The sequence below is a fragment of the Onychostoma macrolepis genome, chromosome 06 (genome assembly GCF_012432095.1).
Source record: "Onychostoma macrolepis isolate SWU-2019 chromosome 06, ASM1243209v1, whole genome shotgun sequence".
In the NCBI taxonomy this organism is placed as follows: Eukaryota; Metazoa; Chordata; class Actinopteri; order Cypriniformes; family Cyprinidae; genus Onychostoma; species Onychostoma macrolepis.
Genome location: NC_081160.1, coordinates 30,022,331 through 30,047,812, shown reverse-complemented (window position 1 = coordinate 30,047,812; position 25,482 = coordinate 30,022,331). Strand labels below are relative to the sequence as shown.

The window sequence follows — 25,482 nt, the reverse complement described above, 5'->3', positions numbered from 1 at the left end:
CTTGGAACAATATGATGGGAAATGCTCGAGCTCACATCTTAGATGTTTGACTTTTGATTGCAGGTTTTTAAATCTCAGCCATTTTTGAGATTTTTTCTAACTCTAGTGAAGCACATGAGATGTCTTTCTGAGAAGAAAGAAATCAAAGCAAACGTCTACATTTGCTGCCCATTTAACCTCATTGCTGTCCAGGGAATCATTTCTGAGATTCAAAGATACCATTTGTGACTTTTATTTCCTGCAGGGAACAATGATTTCTGTATCTTACAATAATGTCCTCTAGTAACAATGGAAAGTATATTCTTGAATAAGCTTTGCTGGTTTGTGATAAAACATATGCTCTTTTAAACACAGAGGTTCTTTCTTCCATTACCATGTTTTACTGTGTTTATACTAGGGGTGTGACGAGACGCTTACTCCACGAGACGAGACGAGACACGAGATTGGGTTCACGAGAACGAGACGAGACGAGATTTTTACACTATTTTTAAGAAATCCTCAATGATGAAATATATGAATGGAAAATAGTATTTTATTCAAATGAAAATCACAAAATGCAAAACAATTTAGGTGCATTTTGAAACCAACTTGTAATTAATGTTATTTTACTTGTATTTTAATGAATTCTATGCAGTAAAGAACATGCAAACACTGCAAAATGTTTTGCTATGAACTCTACCGACTGGCTTCTCCCCTTTACGATTTCACATGACGGTGGAAGAGATGCAAAGGCATTTAGAGTTGTTAGCCCTTTTAATTTTTTCGTCACAGGTGCGACTGGTTTTAGTAGAGAGCTGTGGTAGTTCTGTATGTGTCTTTGCATAGTGCTCGTGTTAGCCGCGGTGTACGGCATTGTTTTCTTACAATGTTTACATATTGTGTTCGTCTTATCTGTCACTCTTTCGCCGTTTCTTATTTCCACTGGAAAACCAAAATGTTGCCACACAAATGATTTAAAAGTGGCAGGGGGATCTTCAATACTAATTTCACCCTCAAGCTCCATCATGCTGACATCACAATTTACGAGACAACTTTTCACCTCGACGAGAAATCTCGTCGCGTTTTAATCTCGCGAGATCTCGTAACACGAGATCTCGTCACACCCCTAGTTTATACCGTTCAGTGTTTTACCGGAGTGGACGTGGTCTTAAAGGTAGAGCGCTTATTATGTGCAAAACTACAAATGTTTTATCCGTCTTATTAGATTGATATTTGTGATAACTCTTGCTCTTAATCGTCATATTAGGTATTTATTCTAAATAGGGGTTAATTCTATTGAAAATAGAACAAGAAAAATATATGTAAGGTAGCGATAGTGGACGGTTTGTGTAACTTGTGAGAGACGAACACGGTTTGTTATTAGCGTTTTTGGCGAGGTTATTAACGTGGATTGTTTTTATTGTTATTAGCGCTGCTTAAACGCGGTAAACTCCGGCTTCAGTGCTGTTTTTAATACAGAACGCAGTTGCGTTAAAACCATAGACTGTAAAAAAAATGGACGTAGTGTCCGTGACGTCACCCGTAGGTTTCTGTAAAGCGTTTTTGAAGCCTAAAGTGGGCGGAGCCGACCGCCGCCATCTTGGAAGCGCGTCACCGCGCGTCACTCCCGGATAATCGAAAATGGGCAAAAAGGCGGGACGTGGGTGAAGCTGAGCTGAAACCACGCCCATCATGCAAAGACAAAACACCATAATTTCGTTTTTGGTCGAAAATTAGTTATTGATCATTTTGGGACATTAATGACATGTGTTTAAGTAACATGGAGAAAAGCCCCGGAGAAACCAAGGCAGAACACAGTATAACATCAGTTACAGCTCTTTGATTTTGTTTTTGAAAGCTCAATTAAGTTACGGTGCTCTGCATATGTTTGCAGTCGTTCGTCAATACTGTGCGTTTATTGTGTACTTCTATATCTGTTGGTGCTTCATTAGTCAAACAAATGAGAGAGACCGCGATCTTAATAAACTGCTCCATATAACAAAGCACTGTAAGCAATAACGATTACAACATCTAATTGCCAGATTCCCAGTGTACTACCTATAATTATTTTCTCTGTACAAATACAAATCTTTAAAGCCAGTTTTCTAAGTTTCGCACTAGTGAGTTTCACTGCTCGCGGCAGTCCACCTGTCACTCAAGTGGCCACGCCCTTAATTATGCAGAACTTTAAGGCTTAATATAATTTAAACGGATGAGTTATAAAAAAATTCATCCCCCTCACAGTTGTCACGAAGGGCAAAATTAGCTATATAGACCAAAATAATTTTTTGTACCAGGCTGTAAACATGTTTTTTTCTGCTGTAAATTTGGGCCTTTTAACATGGGGAGTCTATGGGATTGACTCCCTTTTGGAGCCAGCCTCCAGCGGCCAGTCGATGAATTGCAGTTTTAGTCACTTCCGTGTTGGCTTCACGAGATAAAGCGGGAGGTTGCCGCTTGGTTAAAACGCGAGACGCAGGGCAGTGGAACGAAAAAAAAAACCGCAAGGTCTAAAGATTTTTTTATTTTATTTTTTACAAAAATTTTAAAGACATACTTTAAAAAAACTTTAACTTCCTTTACTTGAGAGCCGCGTTTTGCGCGAGACGCTGCAAAAGACGCGACATATTTGATCGAGACGGGAGCGCAGTGGAGCAACTTGGCCGTCTAGCGCTTGTTTACATAGAAAAACAATGGGAAAAGTAGCCCAACGGAACGGGAAAATGCGCTCTGCGTGAGACTGAAACATCTTATAAGACTGTTTAATAATAACATTTGGTTTACTTATGCTCTTAGCACCTGTTTTAATTTACACATCATGTTTTTATTAAACAACATCTAGGGCACCAGTTTTTTATTGTGTCATTGCGGCGCTTGGGTCGCATCACAGACATTTATGGTTCCATGAAGAACACTTGGTGTAAATGGTTTCTTTAGATTATTAAAATGTTCTTCATTAAGAAAAAAAAAAAAAAAAATGGTTCTTTAAAGAACTGTTTACTAAAAGGTTTTTTAAAGAACCATTTTGGTTTCCCAAAAAACCTTTTGGCAATGCTGTAAAACCCACATTATTTTTAAGCGTGTACCCTGATGAATCTTGCAAGAACATGTCCAGGATGCAGTTTTCTTGGGATAAAAGCATTTGCCAAATGCATAAATCTAAACATGACCCTTTTCTGAAGTTGTGTGAGATTCACCCGCATTTTATCTAATGCACAACATCTTTCACATCTCAGTCTTTTAGTTAAGAACTTTAAAAAAAGGAAATGGAAAAACAACCGAGATGCTATAGGTTCACATTTTCAAGACAACAATAAAGACACCTATTCTATACACTCAGATTTCTTCCTCTTCATGGAGTGCAACTATCTTTTACTACTGCAAATCATCCTCATGGACTTGCTTTTCTTCAGAGTCAGACAGTTTGCATTGCTTGTCAGCCTTGCACCCATCAGGTTTCTTTTCGTTTATGACCTGGCAGGAGCAGGGCAGACAGTCTTGGCGTACAGAAGTGAAGCCTTGGCGCCTTGACTTCTGCGAGCTGCTTCGACGTCGAAAAGATGGATAAACACCACTATTGCTGAATGAACCTAAAGTCCTTCGATCTGACACTCTACGGATGGCCGAGCGGAAAGTCTCTCCTGCGAAGTAGTACAACAAGGGGTTGAAGCAACTGTTGGACGCCGCCATGCACAACGAGATGACCAGAACTTTAACGAGGTACTCAATGACCGGGCAGCTCTCATTTAAAACCTTGGCATAAAGATGGACCGTGCGAGCGATGTGATATGGTAGGAAACACAGCAGGAATGTGCTCAGGACAACGGCGATCAAATACACCGAGCGTCGGCGGGTGTTTCCCTTTCGATTACCGATTTTTCGTCCTTTGATGAGTTTGGAGATGATGCATCCGTAGCAGACGAGAATTATAATGAATGGAATGATGAATCCAAACGAAACCCCCACGTAGTTCAAGCTATATATGCGCTTCCATGACTTGTTGTTCCCCGGTTCAAAGCAACGCATCTTGTTATGCCGCTGTGTAGTACCTGTCATGAGGAATGGCACTGACGAGCAGGCCACAAAAATCCAGATCGCAAAGCATGATACTCTGGCTCTCCACACCGAAACCAGGGACCTGTTGCGAATGGGGTGAACTACGGCGATGTACCGTAGTACGCTAAGACCTGTAAGAAACAATACACTCGTGTACAGGTTGACGTAAAAAGAAAATACACACCAGCGGCAAAACCAGTCTGGAAAATCCCACTGACCGCCCCTAAAATAGTAGACCAGACGGAAGGGCAACGTCAAGGAGAAGCCAACATCTGAAACAGCCAAGTTAGTCATGAATACAGTGTTGGCTGACTTCTTTGGAGTGAGACGCAGGAACACAAACAAAGCCACAGAGTTGCTGATAAATCCAATAGGGAACACGACACTGTACGTGACTTTGTACGCCAAATATTTGAAATCTTCACTTTCCTCACAAGTTTGATTCATGTCAGGTTCTTGGGTGATGTTGAGCCAAGATGGAGTTCCAGATGTGAACACAGGAGCTGGAGGCAAAAAGAATAACAATTAGAAATGAGACAGTTGTGTTGCGATCAGAAAAAGCACAGTCATGGCATGCTTTAAGTATGCAAAATAACTTCATATTCTCTAACGAATATCAGCTACAACAAGATGTCATGCTCTAGTGTTTATGGTTTTAATAATTCATAAAACACAATAGTAAAAAATCAATTTGAAATGTTCAAATCTCCTTCAGCAAACATTACTGAGCCAAGAGGTCAATGGTCAAGCATCTTTTGGCAAACGTGCAGGTCACCCAACTTGAACTGTTGTTTGCAGCAGATTTGACTAAAAACTAAAAACTTTGCATGCGCTTGCATTTTTGCTCCCAATGCATGCGAGTCTAGTGTGGCTGCACCGCAAAAGACTGTGCATGCTGATAAAGTGATGAAGAAATTACATTAGAGACAGATAAGTATTACGCTTAAGCCCTCGCTCAACAATAGCTTACTAAACCAGGAAAAATACGTGTTTTATTTAAAACTGGGGTTTATAAACTCCCCTTGCTTTTCAGGTTAAAAATTTACATTGCCATAGAGGTTTAATACACAGACAGCAGGGTAGCATAAGCATAATATGCTTTACTGCATCTAAAACGTTTTTATACACTATTTCTAATCTTGTACAATTTTTAAAGCAGTTTTATATTTAATAGAGTTCATATTAATTCTGTATGTAACAATTTAGTATTTCAATAGGCTATAAAAAATCCATTTGCTGTATAAGTGAACTGCAAAAAGGGGGTTAAAATTATGATTATTATAATTATTTTAAAAAGGGAAAAAATAAATGCAATACTTTATATTTGTGTGTCTATGTTTTCAACTACCCAAATATCGTTATTTTATCAAGTCTGTTGTTTCCAGTAGTCCCATCCATAGTTCATATGCAAAACATATGCAAAAGAATATTCAGAGAGTGAAATGAAAACAGTGGCACACTAACAATATTCAAATGACGGCTGTAAAAATACACCTGAAAAACAAAACATAGGCTGTTGTTCTGCATAAAGAAAGGCATTGTTAATTATTAATGTGACTAATAAACCAATTTTCTGTTAGTAACTTAACTGGTCTGGTTATGCTATTGAAAAAAAAAATTGTAGCCTGCTCTTCACTGGAATAACTCGTAACAAGTTTTCCAACTACTCTTACGCTAAAAGCACCTAAAGGTATCAGCATATTTTTCAAAACTTACCATGATCATTCTTTACACAAAAGTACTCTGGAGGTACTATGGTGCAGAAATGGTAAAATAGTTGATACTTTAATTTATACCATGGTACTGAAATAGTAGTATTTAAGGTTCTTCTAAGAATAGTCTGGTATTACCATAGTGCAAATCCAAAATAAAGTGTTTGAACTATTCACCATATTTATTTAAGTATATTGGATGTCAAAGACACTACAAAAAGGTAAAAATAAATATCACTGAACGTAGGATACCATTGGAAGAACCCTGCAAATGTAAATTAATTTCAGAACTATTAAATCATACACTCACTGTGCTTTTTGTATTTTTAAAATCAGTATCAAAATATGCAGCTCAATATGACTCATAATGAGAGTTTTACTCACCTGTCATTCTCTCTTGACCATCCTCCTCCTCATCATCAGCGGACTGATGAATCCGGGTTGCGTTAAAAGTGTCTGTATGAGAGCGTTATGTAACAAAAATGTCAAAATGTTGTTCTCTCGGCAGTTTCAAGTGTCTGCTTCCTTTATCATGGTCTTGAAGAGTGCTGCCTCTGTACTTGGGTGTCCCATCTTTGATTCCAGCACGTAATAGCACGAAGTGCACTGGACTCTCCAGTAGTAAAGAAAGTTACGTCCGAATCTTTTTTTTAGAATCGCTTGCTTTCAATGATTCACACGAACCGATTCGCACAACGTTTTATTCGACTGCAAAGATGTGAAACAAACTACACAGCATTTAAAAAAAAAAAAAATAGCCTCGTCGGTATACAGCATATTTTAAAAGCATATAACACAAAATTAACGTAAAATGTGACTTTGGGGAATTTTTTAAATAATGATTCAAAAGAATAAGCGAAATGTTTTATGGGACACATAATAGCCTGTTGAACGAAACGAATCGATTCAAAAGAAATTCAAGAGAAACCACACCTTCAGGAGGTTTTTTTCTTCTGTTGGTAGTTTCTCTGAGCAGGTGTGACATCTTTGTGCGTAATTCATATGAAATATAATTACGTAATTCTCTTAAGCATGACATTTTTTATTTATTTATTTTTGTTATAAACTTATAAAACAAGAAAAAAATCATAGGCCTATAGGTATTAATAGCCTAGCTAATAGCCTATATTAAAATATAAATGTAAAATATGTTTTATTAATCATAATACATAACGCTACTCTAAGGTTTTCATTTAGTCAAACTGTTTGTTATTCTCTGACCAAATGTCACGCATTGGCGTGATTAGAGGAAGAGAGGCCGACGAAAAAGGCTAAAAGAAACTACATTTCCCATCATGCAACAGTAACAACACGCCATATCACCTAAAGGCATTCTGGGAAGGAGAAGCTTGTAGACCATTTTAGCTGCAGATGACATCGAATGACCTGACGAAGAGTGTGATCTTTCGTAGAGAAGGGATCTGCTAGCAGTCGTTAGATTTCTCAGTATATGAGAAATATTTCATTTCAACGCTTCGTTGAAATATATTTGGTAAGTTTTCGTTGTTGTGGTGCGTGTTTTGCGCCTTTTTCAACGACAACCCGACGACACGGTCTCCATTTTGAAGCGTCTTCCTGTAGCTCGCTGAACTTCTCACATAACGAAAATGGAGACCACACGAACAAAATACATTATTATACTACTACCATACGGTTTTTTAGACAATGTGCCATGGAAATGGAAATATCTTGTATGGGCATGTACCATGGTATTCTTTGAAGTACGTTGAATTACCATGTAAATACCGCGCCATTGGAATGCATTCACTCTTGTCCTGTTATATACAACTTGTTATAAGTATCATAGTATTTCCTTTACATAAGTATTGTAATCTTATCAAATGGTAATACCATGGTAATTTGATATGTACCGTGGAATTTATTAACAATGAATTATTATTATTTATAATTGAACCAAGAGCCATTCCAACACAAGCCTTTATAATGTCATATGTGATGATGTGCAACAAACTAATATTGTTATATATTGATATTTTATATGTGCTATATATTCAATAGATATTGACATATATATTTTTTAACAGGCCTTGTATTGAGAAACAAAGATGGGTGCAGATAAACGGTGGGTGTTTTATATTGAAGTAGAGTTACTGTAAGCTAATTGAAATTTTTGACATCCCAACGATGTTCATGAAATATTGTTTTTAACTAGGATTAGCCGTACAGAACGCAGCGGCAGGTATGGCTCAGAACAGTCTCGTGATGATGACCGCAGGGACCGACGAGATCGTGATGACCGTGGATACGACTCGCATCGCTGGAGTGACGATCGCAGAAGTGAGCGCTATGATGGTGAACGAAGTGACAGAGGTGATCGATACTGGAGCAGGGACAGTCCTGAGGTGAGGACTACCGATATATATGTATTTGTTTATTGGATCTTTTAATATGAGAATGATGCTAACTCTGCCAAATCTCACTGGTGTTACAGCGAGGGAGGAAGCGGCGCGGCAGTGATGGGTCTGATGAAGGACACCATTCGGATGGTGATTACTCTGAGCATGATTACAGAGGAGACCCAGCTGATGAGAAAGAGAGCAAGACCATCATGCTCCGGGGTCTGCCCATGAACACTTCAGAGGCAGATGTAAGTTTCCCCCACCTAAAAGCAGTGTCTTAAAGGCTTTCCACAGTATTGGAATACCTGAATATATCAGGAAGTTTTCTGAAATTGCATAGAAATTTCAGAAAAAATAATTATCAGTAATAAATCAATGTAACACATATTTCAGAACTGGAATTAAATCTATATCATGGACATGTTTGTACTTGATAATAATAACAACAATCATTTGTGACCCTGGACCACAAAACCAGTCTTAAGTCGCTGGGGTATATTTGTAGCAATAGCCAAAAATACACTGTATGGGTCAAAATTATAGATTTTTCTTTTATGCCAAAAATCATTAGTATGTTAAGTAAAGATCATGTTCCATGAAGATATTTTGTAAATTTACTACTGTAAATATATCAAAATGTCGTTTTTGATTAGTAATATGCATAGCTAAGAATTCATTTGGACAACTTTTAAAGGCGATTTTCTCCATATTTTGATTTTTTTTTTTTTTTTTTTTGCACCCTCAGATTCCAGATTTTCAAATAGTTGTATCTCAGCCAAATATTGTCCGATCCTAAAAACCCATACATCAATGGAAAGCTTATTTATTTCAGCTTTCAGATGATGTATAAATCTCAATTTCGACAAATTGACACTTAAGACTGGTTTTGGGTCCAGGGTCACATTTTAATAAATATTTCCAGGCCCAGGAAAAAAAAAAGTATGATATAATATTATGCTGTGAATAAAATTTAATAGTAATAATTTTAGTAAGTATTCCAGGCATGGAATCAAAAAATCTTAGAATATGGAAATTTCTGCTTTATGTATAATTAATAATAATACTACTACTAATAATAGCAAATATTTAAATGTTTGCCCAGATTTAAAAATAATAATAATAACAAATTAATTCAGTAAATATTTAAGGCATGGCATCAATAAATTGAAAAGTAATTTTATTTAAAAAAAATCAGTGAACATTAGGCCTGTTGCGATAGTCGATATATCGACTTGTCGCACGATATATGGAAATGAGCGCGATCATTTTTGGTGCCGCGATATATTGCGACGGATCATTTTTTTTAATAATTAAAAATAATGATTATATAAATTTTTTTACATAAAAATGAATATCACCAACATTTTAGTCGATTGCGCTGCCTCTGTCATCTCGTCTGCTCTCTGTGGCGGAGGCGGGGCGGCAGCGTCTCCCCCACACACACGCACACAGAGCGGACAGCGACAGGTGAAGAGAAGGCGTGAACCCACTGCGTTATAAAGTGTTTCGTGACATCTACAGCCAGTTAGGAAGAACAAGTCCCAATGGACTTGGTTTCAAAGCCGCAATCTTAAGCTCCGTTGTGGGAACATTTTGGCTTTAAGCCGAATGAGAGAGGAGAGCCAGTTAACGTGAATGAGCCGGTGTTTGTTTTATTTATTTAGCGCATTTTTTTTTCACATTCCGGTTCCAATGTCTAAATATTCTTAAGAATAAAATGTTCTTTGTTCTTTGAAAGAGTGTACTTGCATTATTATGCTATTATATTGTCATATTGTAATTATATAATCAGTGAAATAAAATTGTCTTAAAATGACAATAATATCGTTTATCGCAATTAATTTTGGTGCAATATATCGCACAACGAAAAGTAGTTATCGTGACAGCCCTAGTGAACATATGAAATTATTTTAATAAATATATTAAAGATAAAGTGCAAATAAAAGTTGTAAATTCCAGCCAGTGTTTAACTTTGATATTTTATCCTGGATTTCACTTTGAAAGTCGAAATAGAAGCTGGCTTGGTTTTGGCAAACAAACTAGCAAACTTGATCTGACTTTTTCTTTGCAATCCACAGATTAGAGCAGCCATTGAGCATCTGGAGGGGCCAAAGCCAATGGACGTGAGGCTGATGAAAAAGAGAACAGGTGAGACTGATGTACCGCGGATCCTTCCTCTCCCAAACAAACCTGTGTCCACTGGGCCAACCTGCTTCCGCTCAAATGCCTTTTGCCATAGCAACATGTTATATGTCCAGTTTTACCCTTTCAGACTACTGAGTTAAAAATGGTTGCACATTTGTTACATGTTTGGAGGTAAGTTTTGTCTGGGTTTTGTGTGGCTCAAAATTGGCAGAGTTTTATTTATGCCAATTGAAGTTACATGAACATAGATGCAGTCATGTAGCTTCTTTATATTGCTTAAGTACAAACATATTAAAGATCATCCAAAGTCAATCTGATGGCAGCATCTGTCTCATAAAGATTATTTGCTTGTTAATACTAGCTATGTTTATGACTGTTTGCTTTGTTTTGATTATTGATTCAGCGTGTTAGACCAACAGCTAGAATATTATAAGCTGCTGTTGCTATGGTAAAAGCTTCCAGGCAACCCCCCTACATCTCTTTGGCCTCTCTGGGTCAAGGGGGTCACGAAGCAGTTTGTGACAGAGTTTGAATGTTGTACCACTGAACCATATAAACTAACACGCCTCCCGTCTGTATATCTGAATGCCTCTCTAGGTATAAGCCGAGGTTTCGCCTTCGTGGAGTTTTATCACTTGCAAGATGCTACCCGATGGATGGAGACCAATCAGGTTGCTTCCTAATCACCAAGTCTAGCTTTTGCCCTGGGGAATAATGCAAATTAAATAGAAAAATATAAATGGAAGGAAAACAAAAAACAAAGTTGCTGCCCCAGCAGACTATATGGACAGAAATGGACCAAAGCCGCTGTTTTTGAAGGCAAGGTGTGACCAAAACATAGAAGAGCCATTTGATGGATACTCTGGCTTCATGTTATTTACTTTACCAGAACTCTGTTTGTTAGCACGGGTAAAATAATCACTGATTTTAAAAAAAGGGAAGTACATAATACATTTCAGGTGTGACTTGAATGACTCAAATGGGGTTTAAGCCACAATTTTTGTCAATGCTGTCATCATACTTTAAAAAATGTTTTTTGTCTGTTTGTTTTGTTTTGTTTTTTTTCATAAGTGATGTTAGGTTTCAAGGCTAGAAGTAGAATTGTTGGTGCTGTATTTAACGTCCCACTTCATGGACATCACTATTAAAATATATGAGCAGTTTTTAATAGTAATTAGTTGTTTTGCGCAGAGAGAGTAAATGTGGTAAGCCTATGCTTCGTCTTGAAAGTCCCCCCATCCCATTTAAGAAAGGAGTGCCTTTTTTTTTACACTCTGTTCCGGCCCCATCCGGACACTCGGGTCCCAAACACACACCATCTTACACGTTAAACCCTCCCGGGCGATCCTCACCCTAAACCCTCGTGGCTAATGTGGTTGTTCTTGGGCTGAGATTAAACCTTTGTAAGAGAGGAAATAACCAAACCCTTTCTTCCTTTTCCAGAAACTGCTGTCCATTCAAGGCAAGACTGTTGCCATGCACTACAGCAACAACCGTCACAAGTTTGAGGACTGGCTCTGCAACTCAGTAAGTTTCATAGGCTTCCCAAGATTTTGAACTGCGTTTACAATGCCAGTTTCATGTTGAGTATTGTTCCGGTTTATTCTGAAATTTCATTATTAGATATTTTTAAAATGGTTTCAGCTGAAAAACCGAGAGATTCTGGTTCAGCGTTTTTTGGAAAAGAAAACGAATACATCTATCACTCAAGGTTGCAATAAATTGACCAAAAGTGACAGCAAAGACATTTACTATGTTACAAAAGATTTCTATTTCAAATAAATGAACTTTGAAAGAATCCTAAAAATGTATTGCTGTTTCCACAAAAATTTGAAGTGGCACAACTGATTTCAAAATTGATGATAATAAGAAAAGAATGATTTCTGAAGGATCATGTGACACTGAAGACCGAAGTAATGATGCTGAAAATTCAGCTTTGCGTCACAGGAATAAATTACAGTTTACAATATAAATCGAAACAATGTTTTAAATTGTAGTAATATTTCACAATATCATTTTTGCTGTATTTTTGATCAAATAAGTGCAGCCTTGTTTAGCATAAGAGTTTTTGGGGTTTTTTTCAAAAACATTAATAAATCTCATTCACACCAATATTATGAACGGTAGTGTTAATCTATGGTATAGTTGTTGTTGTTGTGTTGTATTTTGCGTTAAAATAAATGTATACTGTAGCAAATAAATGACTCATCTAAGCTAGCTAAGCTTTGATTTGGAAAATTAGTTATATATGTAGCATCTCAGTTTTTCAAATGGTCCACTTGGTGGATGTCCATTACAGTAAGTGTTCAAGGCCACTCTAGTGTGCTTGTTACCTGATGCCCCATAGCAGAAGTGTCAATTAAAACACTATGACCGGTTGCTTGCAGTGTGGCCTTTACAATTTCCGGAGGAGGCTGAAGTGCTTCAGGTGTGGCGCAGCTAAAGTGGGTAAGTAGCTCCCTGAGCAGGAAACCGCTGTGTGCACCCATCTGGATGGTCCAGTCAAACACCGTCATGACCTTGGAGCAATTTATTTATTTATTTATTTTTTGAGATATGTTTATGGGGGTGTAATCATGTACAGTGTTCCAAACTAATATATAATAATAATTAATTGTTTTTATCACTCATGATAGCTGGAATTTGCTTTTTATTTTTAATTTAATTTTTTTATTAAATAGCTTATATTATCGCTCCACTTAAGTGTTTTATAGGCTTGCTAGTCAAATCAGCCCCATATGAAGGCTATGGGCAGGTCATTATACATTATCCCTACAATCCCAGAGTGACACTGTCCTCAGTCAGAATGAGTGTTTTGTTTTTAAAATATTGGCATTAAGTAAGCAGGTACTGCAAACCAATAATATGAGTACTTACTGTGCTCTGTTACACATTTTAATGGCTCTTTTAGTGATGTGGTTTGTATCAGGCTTCTGTGTTTAAAGAAACTCAGTGTGCTTTTATTCTTTGTGCTTATTTCCAGATTCTGAGTCTAGCAGCACCACAGGAACCACAGACACCCAACCCAGCGGAGATTATTATGGCGATAGTAAGCACTTTTCCATAAATATCACCTATGAATTAGGAATGCACCAAAAAATATTATTTATAGGGGTCATATGACGTTGCTAAAAAGAACATTATTTGGTGTAATGCAATGTATTTATGTGGTTTAAGGTTCAAAAAACGCATTCTTTTCCACATACTGTACATTATTGTTGCTCCGCTATGCCCCGCCTTGCTGAAACGCGCCGATTTTTGCAAAGCTCATCGTTCTGAGAAGCGAGGCATGCTCTGATTGGCCAGCTATCCAGTGCGTTGTGATTGGCTGAATACCTCAAGCGTGAGACGAAAATGTTACACCCCTTACTGTATTGTGATGTCGTGTCCCGGCGCAACGACACACAAACAATAAAACCCATTATAAACGAGGCATTTGTTGCATCCAGTGGGGACATAATTACTGATTATAATGACTTGTACTGTCTTTTTACGCATCACACCGCGTAAACATTACCATGTCTGCATTTGTGATCGGAGAAACGACAAACAACAAGCACTACTCTACACTGCTCAAAACTCGCGTTTGAATAGTCAGTGGCAAATTCTTTAAATATGAAAACATACTTACAGGCTGTGAGTCAGAAGCGATAGACTAGACTGTCCTTGCAAAGTTGGAATTGCCCCACTTTATAGAAACAGTCTTTGTGCATAACATTAGCTGGCAGGCTACTCCCAGGTTCAGGAAATAGTTCTCCGTAAAATGTGATGCACACACTGGAATATTTGGGTTGAACTGTTCTGGAACCGTGTGGTAAATACAACTTAACCACTGATTTCTAGTTGTGTCCTCTTTTAGAAGCCCAAACAAAGTAGTTTCGCTTTCACAAAGAGAAACAGTGCCTCCAGGACATGGCACCGGCTGCAGCACCAATACTACAGCGAGAATAAAAGTCCCGCCCTCTTTCTTTGCATATACATTTGGGCGGTGTTTTGCAAATCTCCCCACACCGTGACGTAGACATGTGGGGGTGTGTTTGAATGAGCCGTTTTAGGGGGGTGTGGTTCAGTCTTAACTTTTATAAAGAATATCTCTTTAGTTTTGAGACTGTAGTCTTTGTAACTTTAGGGATCTTATCTATGCACAAACAGCTTGTAACACTCCAAAGAGAAAGGAAAACTTGAAATCGCATCATATGACCCCTCTAAAACGTCAATTGCATATAATTTGGTAATAAAATTATCCAGTGTAGGCTGAAGCTGATAATTTAAATGTTAGCTGATACTGGTATGACCTTCAGTATGCGTGTTCTTCAGTGCTTGTTTTGCATTGACGCTGATATGTTTGCATGTTTTGACAGCCATCATCCTGAGAAACATCGCCCCTCACTCCACTGTTGAAGCCATTCTGACGGCACTCGCCCCCTATGCCAACCTCTCGCCCGGTAACATCCGCCTCATTAAGGACAAACAGACGGGCCAGAACAGAGGGTTTGCCTTCGTCCAACTTGCCTCTCCTTTGGTACCTGTTTTATCCCTTCCTCAGTCTATACAAATCTCTTTAGTTCCAAAGATCATCTTATGGCGCTTTTCCACTGCGTGGTACGACTCAGCTCGTTTCTGCTCGGTGCGGTACCATGTAGTGGAACAGCGCCATTAAACAAATAGAGAGATTGATCTTGTAAGGGGAGACTAGTGTAAAATGAATAATAATCAATGAGATTAAACCTGCATGTACTTTTGCATTTTTAGCATGTTCTGATGATGTTTGTGGTTTTGCAGGAAGCATCACAGCTCCTAACCATCCTTCAGGGCTTACAGCCACCTCTCAAGCTGGATGGGAAGACTATTGGGGTTGACTACGCCAAGAGTGCTCGAAAGTACGCATCTCTCGCGGTTGATTTCCTTGGAAGATTTTTTTCCATTTGCTGTCGCTTGATTAATAATTCAGTTTACTGACATGCCTTTTTGTTTCTCAGGGACCTGTTATTGCCAGATGGGAACCGTGTTAGTGCTTTTTCGGTTGCCAGTACAGCCATTGCAGCTGCTCAGTGGTCCTCCAGTCAGGTATGAACAACTTTATTGTAACCGTGCCTCAATGTTAAAACAGAATTGTGCATGCATGACTGGTTTAATTGACTATATTTCACTTTGCAGCCTCAGCAGAGTGTGGAGCCGACATCAGAATACAGCTACCTGCAGGAGGGATATATACCCTATTCACAGGTCAGCTGACTGCACCATATGAAACGACACAGTGCATTCATATAGCCTAAATCGTTTTGCTATTGAGCTAAGCTAAGATGGGTTTGTGTTTAGGAGTACCAGGCGTACTATCAGCAGCAGGCTGGAGCTGTGGACCCTTCCCAGGCTAACGGCATACTTGGAGGTAGCGTTTGCATAGCATTGTCTATTTATTTTAGTTGGACAATCATAATAGGATTTTGCCAGATCACAACATATATTCTTTTATGAAAGTAAAAGCAGTAGTGGTGCTTGCTGTTTCTAAGCTGAAAAATTTGCAGCGGCTCCAGGTGTGAAGGTTCTTCCTGCTGCTGCGGGAGTGGTGATCTCTCAGAGTGCACAGGTCTATCAGCCTCATATCATCGGCCAGTCAGCTGCTCAGGTGACTTCATGCTATGACTTGTTAATAAATTTTTTCATTAGATAACTTTCACTATTACTAACTATTAGATTATAGTGCAGCGCTTCTTAACGGGGGACAAGGATGTACTTGAGGGCTTTGTCAAATTGCCAAGGACTGTAAGATGACTAAAGTATTTCAAATAAGACAAACTAGGCTTTAAAATAAATTAAATGGCTGAAAATCAAGATATGAGCTTTTTTCTTTTTCGTTTTGTAGGTGTTTTAGGGTGTTTTCTAAACCTCATTTTTAATAATGAATATAAGTTTCTACTTATATGAACCTTGAAAATTGATATTTGTTTAATGTTAACATTCTTAAATATCCAATAAACACGAATCTCTTCAGCTTACCTGGGAACTTGGGTGAAAGTAGCTCTATTCCAATATCAGATTTTTCCTAAATGATTTCAACTGCTGATTCCAAGAAATTTGTAGAAAATAAAATCCCCATCTCCCCCATTCACTTATTGAAACTTCTGCAACTTATTAGATGGACTTATTTTTAATTATTTTAATGTATTGCCACTCCTAGTTTCTGTAAACAAAAAAAAATAGAAAACAAGCAGCTTTGACATTACAGTAAAAGTGCTAGAAATATCTTTGGGGGTTTGAGAACCTCTGTGCTAGTGTAATGATCATTCTAATCTCATTATAACCCATTTTATTGTCAGGCATTGCAGATTGAAGGCAAAGCTCAGCCCATCACAGCCACCATTTCCTCCCCAGCAACCTCTGCAGTCGCGGCATCGGCCGCAGCAACCAGCACAGCAACAGCTACCTCTCAGGAAAACCAAGCCAGTAAGAACAGATCACTAAATCCACGTCGTCACATCAGAAGACATGATCAGGCTACATGTTTCTGATTCTTTTGCCATCTCGTTTCCTCTAGCTGTCCCAGACACTTCATCTTATCAGTACGATGAGTCTTCCGGGTATTATTATGACCCCAGCACTGGCCTGTACTATGACCCAAACACACATGTACGTATGCCATGCGCTTTTCAACAAGGCAATACTGTATTTCATCTGAGTGCGTGTAGAGGGTTCTAAGTAATATTGTTTTTCTGTAGTACTACTACAATTCCCAGACTCAGCAGTATCTATACTGGGACGGGGAGAAGCAGGCCTATGTACCCGCGGTGGATGCCAACAACGCGGCTCAAAGTGCTGCTGCTTCCACTTCTCAGAAGGAGGGCAAAGAGAAGAAAGAGAAACCTAAAAGCAAAACAGCTCAGCAGGTAATAACAATTCAATTGTCTTTGGAAGCTTTTAAAGTACTACTGTGTTCTAAGACTAAAGAGATCTGCTTTTGAAGAAATATTGTATTGTGCTACAGCGCACATTCTATTAGCTGCAGTTCTGGCGTCTTCTCAGTCTCAATATACTGTACAACGTGACATACATTCACTTCAAATGTTACCTCAGCGGTAGACTTGCACTCATGGGACACTGCACGTATTTTCAATCAAAAAGTACATTATTTGCATGTGTTTTAAACCCTTGCCGGTTAAACATTTAATTTAAACGTTACACTTGCAGCATGCACACATTAAAAACATGTTGTCCCAATCTGTATTAATTTCTTTCTTGAGCTGAACACAAAAGAGGTTATTTTGGAGAATGTGGGTAACCAAAAAGCCTGTCCCCATTGACTTTGATAGTAGGAAAAAAATTACTATGGAAGTCAGTGGGGACCAGTGTAGGGGAATTTACAGTAAAGACCCTCGGACCAGGTGTGTTGAATGAAGACCAGAAGTCAAGAGATTCGATCAAAAATGAAGAAAATTTACTGAAGATAGTTTGCAGTTTCATCCGCAGAAGTCGGCTTCAAGACTCACAATCGAGTTCGTTGGCCGCTCTGCGTACATGTCAAAAACACCAGCAATTATACCCTAACAGAGGTTGCTAATTGCCAAAATTCTGATAGGTTCTAAAACCTAGATAAACTTAGACAATCTCCACATATGGATGTAAACGCTTCAAACATATCTCCATGAGATTGGGCAGACGTCAGCGATCAGGGATCATACAAGATAGGTGTCTTCCGGACACCTGTTTTTGGTCAGGATGGCGGTAGCTGACAGAGACGGTCTTCTAACACACAGAGAGAGAGAGCTACCAGCACACATACATGCATACACACAGAGCACTTATCAGAACTTCAAGGCCGCCTAGCCCTAGCTAGAATTTTATCAGTGTGGTTCGTTACACACGCACTATGAAGTCATCATCTTAGAGAGTAGACGTACAGCATAAAGCAGGATTCTTTAATATCTCATAAGCGCACATAAGGTTACACATTTCACTCTTGCCATAACTTGATTAATAGTCAAACAAGAAATAATATAATTAATATCAGTATGAAGCATAGGGCAGCTCGGCATCCACTCCTTCACCAGCAACTGTTTGCTTACCCACATTCTTCAAAATAACATTTATGTTCAACAGAAGAGAAAAACGCATTCAGGTTTAAAACAATTTGAGAGTGAATTAATTTGAGGCCACTGTCCCTTTAATGTTAATAAAACAACAAAACTCAAAGAGAAAATCATTCACTGCTCTTGACTGAAGAACTTTAATACAGTTGGTTTAATAAGAATCAATGTATAATTGATGTGTATATAGTTTTTTTTTATTTAATTCAACTTCTTGAATGCTATGCTAAATATACCTACTGTACTTGGAAAAATAAAGCACGGTTTGTTTTATTTGTATATGAAGTGTATTTGTAATATGTATCTTAATTTTTTTTAATAACAAAGATAAAATGACAGATTTTTATCTTTGCCCACTTTGGCCTAAATATCTGCCATTCTTTAATATTTTGTTACCTTGTAAGGCTTTGTTTTTAAAATAGGGAAATTAGTTTGTCTGTAATGCTCAGACAGCTTGCAAAATAGTAAAACCAACATGACAAAGAATAGTGATAAAATCGTGAATCGTGATGTTCCTGTAAGAAATCGTGATCTGATATTTTTGCCATATCGCCCACCCCATGTGCAATTCATGATTCAGTGTTTCAGCTTCACCAAACATAAAAGCTGGATGATTTAAAATTTGAAACATTGAGAAATGAACAATGTTAATATTTGTATTGTAATTTTGATTTTGCAGTATAAAATATTACTTCTATTTATATTTTTTAATGATGTTTACTCATTTTTATTCTGTTATTATTATTTTATTTCTTATTTAAATCTTTTGGCTCTTTTGCCTCAAGGGTCCCATTTTGACTTTCTCAAACCAACATCAAACTTAAGCCTCTAGTTTCCAAAAATTGTTTTTAAAGTCACCTGATGATAATTCCTGTATTTTATCGTATTGTAATATCTATAGAAGTAAAACAAACTTTCGTAATGTCCGTTTTTTTCAATATTGTTCAGCCCATAAAGACTCCATGTGATTTAAATCTAGGAATCAGACATTTGTACAGACTTAGAACACCCTAGCAACCTTTGAGAAATGTCCTAGCAGCCATTTACAAAACCCTAGCAACATGCTGGCAGCACTCATGTTCAGAAAATTTCAATCCTCCACTGGTGCTAAAAAAATATCTTTGTGTATCAGATTGCGAAGGACATGGAGCGCTGGGCCAAGAGTCTAAACAAACAAAAAGAAAACTTCAGGAGCAGCTTCCAGCCCATCAGTCAGGAGGAGAGGAAGGAGGCGGCGGCAGCAGATGCTGGCTTCACGCTCTTTGAGAAGAAGGTATAAAAGCTGAAGGCTTAGATGATGATTATCTCTCTTAATGATGATGGTTTTGTCATAATGCATGGTTTATGTGTTTTCTTTGCATGCGAGTAGACAGGAGCACTGGAGAGGCTTGTAACAGAGGCGTCCAAAGCCACAGAAGAAGAGAGCTCTTCATCAAAGGTCCCAGATGCACCGTACACCATTACAAAACATATCAAGTTGTCAAGTCGTGTTAGATGATTCGTTTAACTCGCTGTGCTGTGCTGCAGGTGGGGCTGGTGGCAGCGTACAGCGGCGACAGTGAGCCTGAGGAGGTCATGGAGGGTGATGACAAGGAGGACAAGCTGACCGACTGGAAAAAGATGGCCTGTCTGCTGTGCCGAAGGCAGTTCCCCAATAAAGAAGCTCTGATCCGCCATCAACAGCTCTCAGACCTGCACAAGGTAATTAGCCGAGGCTGTTTGAGTTGGTTTACAATCATTGCCATCACATTTAAACATTTAAAAATCCATTTCAACTTTACTTTTATTGGTTTTTCTTTAACATAAAAAGGTTGGGTAACACTTTATTTTAAGGTGTCCATAATACAGAGTAATTACCTAATTAAGTACTTAGTAGTAGCTGTTGTACTTGCATGAAATAAAATGTACTTACCATGTAACTAAGTTATGGAACAGCCTATAATTACAGTTTGTAATTGTGTATATGTAATAGGCAGCTACTGTTACACACATGTAACTTCATGTGTATCTATACTGTACACCTTATCCAGCTGCACCTTAGTTTGATTTAACCCACCAGTACACAGCTTAAATGCATGTAATACTTTTCTAATTACATTAAAATGACAGAATATTACACAGGCGTAAGCTACTTCAAATAAAGTGTATCAAGATTGTACTTAAGTGTACAAGTAGCTGTGTAACAGACTCGGTCTGTTACATATGTGTAACAGTAGCTGCTTATTACATCTACATAATTACACACTGTAATTACAGGCTGTTCCATAACTTGGTTACATGGTAAGCACATTTTTATTTCATGCAAGTACAACGGCTACTACTAAGTACTTAATTAGGTAATTACTCTGTATTATGACACCTTAAAATAAAGTGTTACGAAAGGTTGTAATTTTTTTTATTACATTTTTTTTTTTTTAATGAAAAGTCTCTTCTGCTTTCCAAAGCTGCATTTAGTTGATCAAAAATACAGTAAAAAAAAAAAATATTGTGAAATATTACAATTTGAAAGAATTGTTTTCTGTTTGAATATGCTTTAACCCTTTGATGCGTACGATCACACCGGTGTGATCAGTGAACTGCTGAATTCAAATCTGCTTTAGCTGGCTGAGCGCTTGTCATATCACAACTATTCAGTGTTTTCAACCATATATGCTTATTTTAGGTTTCAGACATTTAAATACACAAGTACTAGCAAAACCATACATTTATGGTTATCGGTTAGCCTAATGCAGTACATGTAGCAAGGTTGTTTTTTTTTTTTTTTTTTTAAGAAAACAAGTAGATAGAAAAAAGAAGAAAGCTAGTGTTAGAGGGTCAGATAGATACAAAGAAGACCGATAGATCAAATAGAATTAGAATAGAGAGTGCTAGAGTTAGAGGGTCAAATAAAGATGGAAGAGATGTGTTTTTAGCCGATTCTTGAAGTTGGCTAAGGACTCAGCTGCTCCGATTGAGTTGGAATGGTCATTCCATCAGGTGTTTAAACTACCAAATACATTTACTTGCACATATTTCAGAATAGGAATATCAGCTGTTTTATAATATAGTGAGTATGAGTACAATAATAATAATAATAAAAGTAAAAACTAAATAAAAGCGATCCATGTGTCATACAGCGCTATTGTGGCTGCGGTGTGGCATGATGCGTTGCCATGAAAACAATAAGGCTAAACATTCTAAAATAACAGTATATTTTAAACTCACGTGTGAAAGGTTTCAAATGTAATTTACATTTACATTTTACATTTATGCATTTGGCAGACGCTTTTATCCAAAGCGACTTACATTGCATTCAAGTTACAGTTTTTACATTTTATCAGCTCTTGCTTTCCCTGGGAATCGAACCCATGATCTTGGCGTTGCTAGCGCCATGCTCTACTATTTGAGCTACAGGAAAGCTGTATTTTATTTTTATATTTTATAATTTATTCCTTTTCATCCAGTTTTCAGTGTCACATGGATCCTTGCTGCTCAACAAACTTTTTTTACAATTAATAAGCTCCATATTTTTGTAAGCAAACGAGACTTCTTTCCGATACATTAAAAAAAAATCTTAATCATTCCAAACTTTTGACCTGTAGAGTGTTTTCTATTTATTTACATGTTTAAATATATACATCCGTGCATTCCAGCAAAACTTGGAGGTTCTGAGGAGATCCAAACTGAGTGAAGCAGAACTGGAGGAGTTGGAGAGGAAAGAGACCGAGGTGTGAGCCCTCATTATAAATACAACCACACTTCCTCCTTTTAAAGAGTATTTTCTGGATGTTACTGACACCCCTTTTCCTTTTACCTTCTACTGAACAGATGAAGTACAGAGATAGGGCTGCTGAGAGAAGAGAGAAATATGGTATCCCTGAACCTCCTGTGCCCAAGAAAAGGAAGTTCACCCAGCCAACACCTGTAGTGTAAGTGCAAGTGTTTATTTTAATGCACAACGTTATTTCAGTAGAGATGTTTACTAATACAATACAATATAACAGTGCTTTTTGTGCAATGTGGTATTACAGAAATTACGAACAGCCCACTAAGGATGGTCTGAACAGCGATAATATCGGTAATAAGATGCTGCAGGCCATGGGCTGGAAGGAAGGCAAAGGTCTGGGACGAAACCAACAGGGCATCACAACACCTATTGAGGTACGACTCATTCTACCCGTCATGTTACCATGGTATACTTAGTATTCAGTTTAACACAACTGTCTTGTACAATTAGCATAGATGTATTTGTCAGTGTAGGTGGTGTCTGTTAGTATATGAAAAACATACGTGCATGGACAAACGTTTACAGTTTGGCAAGCATCAAAGAATTTTTGGTTGTAAATCCAAAGTGTCCTAGATTTATCAGTCTTTCCAGCAGTGTTATTTTAGTATAATTGAGTTAATATTATAACTTTAATGTATATTTTAATTTTAATTTAGCTGATTTTTGTAACTTTTTCTGTATAATTTTTATTCTTTATTTTACGTTTATAAATAAATAAATGAAATGTAGCTGAAAATTAAAAACAAATATATATATATATATATATATATATATATATATATATATATATATATATATATATATATATATATATATATATATATATATATATATATATATATATATAATATATATTAGTGCTGTCAAAGTTAAGGCAAATTCATTTTAACGGCACTAATTTTATTAACATGCAATTAACGCAGCGTGCATTTTCTGTTTATTTTCTGTGGCCTAGCCAGTAGTTGGAGGAATGGCGATGCGCAATGTTGCCAACTTAGCGACTTTGCAGACCCCTTTAGTGACTTTTTTTCCCCACCTCTTCAAAAAAGCACCTAGTGACAAATCTTTAAGATTTGCCCAAACCTTATTTAGTTCCTGAGGTACTGCTGCGCGAGCGCGAGGTCTCTCTTTCCCAGCGCGCACACACCCCTCTCTCTCTCTCTCTCTCTCACTCTCTCTTTCTCTCTCTCTCTCTCTCTCTCTGTTACTCATTCATTCCGTTGTCTGACAACAGAAACAGTAAAATATACCAATGAAAACAGTTTTATTGAGAATTTAGCTGCATCAAAACACAGTATGTGGGCACAGAGAGGCAAACAAATCTAATAATAAATAATAAATGTACATTTTGCATGTTCAGAAGAAGTGAGCTGCCCTGTGTGCAAAAATGTAAACAGGTTAGTGTAAGGAAATTGCTCTGTGCAAAGAAAGAGAAGTAATGGGAACCTGGTATTTCTTTTGTCATGTGTCTAATAGACATGAACAAGTTCTTTGAAAAACATCTATGACCTTTAAAACATCTAGACTTCATGCTCTATGTTGACTGGTTTCAATAATAATAAACATACATTTGCATAAAGCATCCATATTTGTCTATGCCCATGTTGATTAGAGTATTAAAAACTTAAAGTATTCATTTTACATTCTTGAAGTATTATTTCATAAATGATGCCGTGAGTGTTGCGGTGACATGCAGTGGGAAAACTGAATTTTTTTTATTTTTTTGCAACTCAATAATAGTATACAGGTGTGGCAGAAGGTTAATTTTGGATCCGGTCACACCTGAGTAGGTTTATGTGCAGATACTTGACATAACTAAGACATGATTCTTTGTCATCTTGTCTGCAGGCTCAGTTGAGAATGAAGGGGGCCGGTCTGGGAACTAAAGGAAGCAACTACAGTCTCTCTGCTTCAGATACTTACAAAGATGCCGTCCGGAAAGCCATGTTTGCACGCTTTACAGAAATCGAGTAAATGAAGATCTTGTCTTGTCAATTTGACTAAAAAAAAAACAAAAGTCTGGATTGTGGCCCGTCGTCTGTGCTGAGGAGTGTCATGTATTTATTTTGACTTCATCTCAGTTAATGAACATGAGATATGTGACTAAAAGAATGTGTACATATGTATAGAGTCCTCGAGAAATGTGAAGAACGTGTTTTTGATTTTGATTATTACTTGCTTTTTCCAAAATAGATCTCGAACTGTGTAAAGTTTATATATGATCTCATTTTTGTACATAAGAAAATAAATGAGACTGAACTGAATTTGAATGTTTTCATCTTTTGGGTGTAATTTTCTTTTATAGGACTTCATACTGAATGGATTGTTTGTTTTTGAGAAAACAATATACAAGTCAAATCTGAAAAGCTATTATGCTGAAAGCTAAAACAAATTCTCTAGTAAAGACTTTCCTCTTTGACTTTACCACAACACCTCTACTAAACACATGACAGCGTTTGCTGAATTAATGCTCCGTCATGCTACCAAAAATCGAGAATGTTTTTCTTTCAATATGAAGAACTGCCATGTGCCATCTACAATATTAATTTAGCAGATTTTTTCTGTCCAAAACGACTGGCAGGCAGGCATGGTGCATCTGTGAATCCACTTAAACATATTCAAACAGATCTGACTTGCCTTTAATAAGTAAAAAATGTAATAAGTTTCTGCTGTGTTGTGAATGCAGTAACTGTTTTCGTAATGTTGCATGGCTTTTGCCTCAAGGCGCTTCTTGTAAATCTCCTGCGTGTTCGAACGTGTTTGTTTTGCTGGTTTAATTCGTTCACCGCCTGTGGCATCGTTTTTCATCCATGGAATGCTAGAGCAACACCTTATTCACAGGAATCGACTTTTCTTTTCTTTCAAGAGAACAATAAACTTGTTTGTAATGTCAAGGCTGACAGACAAGGTTGAGAAACTTCACATGTCCGTGACACCAACAAACTTTCATCAAACAAGCAAAGAATGTAAAAAGTATGCAGTACATTTTCATGTCCCCATCCTACATATCCACCTTAATATGTTGGATTTTTTAATCACAATACTACAAAATGGAGCGAATTAGATAATTGCAGTAACGTTACTTGGTTGACAAAGTTGCTGTTTTTGGGTTAACTTTTAATAATCCGTGAATTATTCGTTGATAGTCATCGGGGGAAACTTTTTAAAGGCCATTTTGTCAATTATTTTCGGAGCGTGTGTTCGAGGTTGCGGTTGTTATGGTTACAGTCTGTTTTAGCGATCGTCATTTTAGCTCCCAAAGCCAAATATTTCACACCCTTACACATTTTAATATGAAAATGTATTTATTTAATGTTTTCATCTTTCCTTTCTATTATCGAAATGTCAAACAAAGAATTAATTTATAGTTTTTTCCTGTCTAC

At 37.4% G+C, this 25,482-nt stretch overlaps 2 protein-coding genes across 4 annotated transcripts; one reads left to right on the top strand and one right to left on the bottom strand.

Annotated features, from left to right (window-relative positions):
• Nucleotides 1–1,146: 1,146 nt before the first annotated feature.
• Nucleotides 1,147–6,456, bottom strand: cysltr3 (cysteinyl leukotriene receptor 3). The gene is made up of 2 exons (XM_058777872.1): nt 6,132–6,456; nt 1,147–4,538 (listed from the first exon to the last, which is right to left on the bottom strand). The coding sequence occupies exons 1-2, from the start codon at nt 6,136–6,138 to the stop codon at nt 3,355–3,357; spliced, it is 1,191 nt and encodes a 396-aa protein (XP_058633855.1). The 5' UTR covers nt 6,139–6,456; the 3' UTR covers nt 1,147–3,354.
• A 622-nt stretch (nt 6,457–7,078) lies between these two features.
• rbm5 (RNA binding motif protein 5) lies at nt 7,079–24,363 on the top strand. 3 transcript variants are annotated; one of them, XM_058779203.1, is made up of 25 exons: nt 7,079–7,239; nt 7,793–7,830; nt 7,927–8,110; nt 8,200–8,355; nt 10,186–10,255; nt 10,850–10,923; nt 11,696–11,779; nt 12,640–12,700; nt 13,236–13,301; nt 14,614–14,774; nt 15,035–15,132; nt 15,232–15,319; nt 15,410–15,478; nt 15,572–15,641; nt 15,763–15,878; nt 16,570–16,696; nt 16,788–16,879; nt 16,969–17,136; nt 19,466–19,606; nt 19,703–19,771; nt 19,861–20,034; nt 21,966–22,040; nt 22,141–22,241; nt 22,344–22,473; nt 23,948–24,363. In XM_058779203.1, the coding sequence occupies exons 2-25, from the start codon at nt 7,814–7,816 to the stop codon at nt 24,071–24,073; spliced, it is 2,517 nt and encodes an 838-aa protein (XP_058635186.1). In that variant the 5' UTR covers nt 7,079–7,239; nt 7,793–7,813; the 3' UTR covers nt 24,074–24,363. The 3 variants fall into 3 exon arrangements, with proteins under 3 accessions (XP_058635186.1, XP_058635187.1, XP_058635185.1); XM_058779204.1 differs by having other exon boundaries at nt 7,921–8,110; nt 15,778–15,878; XM_058779202.1 differs by having other exon boundaries at nt 7,921–8,110.
• Nucleotides 24,364–25,482: the final 1,119 nt, after the last annotated feature.

Excerpts from the sequence above, each read along its gene's own strand:
- rbm5 (XM_058779202.1), top strand. Across the intron at positions 13,302-14,613 it reads CGGAGATTATTATGGCGATA|CCATCATCCTGAGAAACATC; the intron begins GTAAGCACTTTT and ends ATGTTTTGACAG. Across the intron at positions 14,775-15,034 it reads TCCAACTTGCCTCTCCTTTG|GAAGCATCACAGCTCCTAAC; the intron begins GTACCTGTTTTA and ends GTGGTTTTGCAG.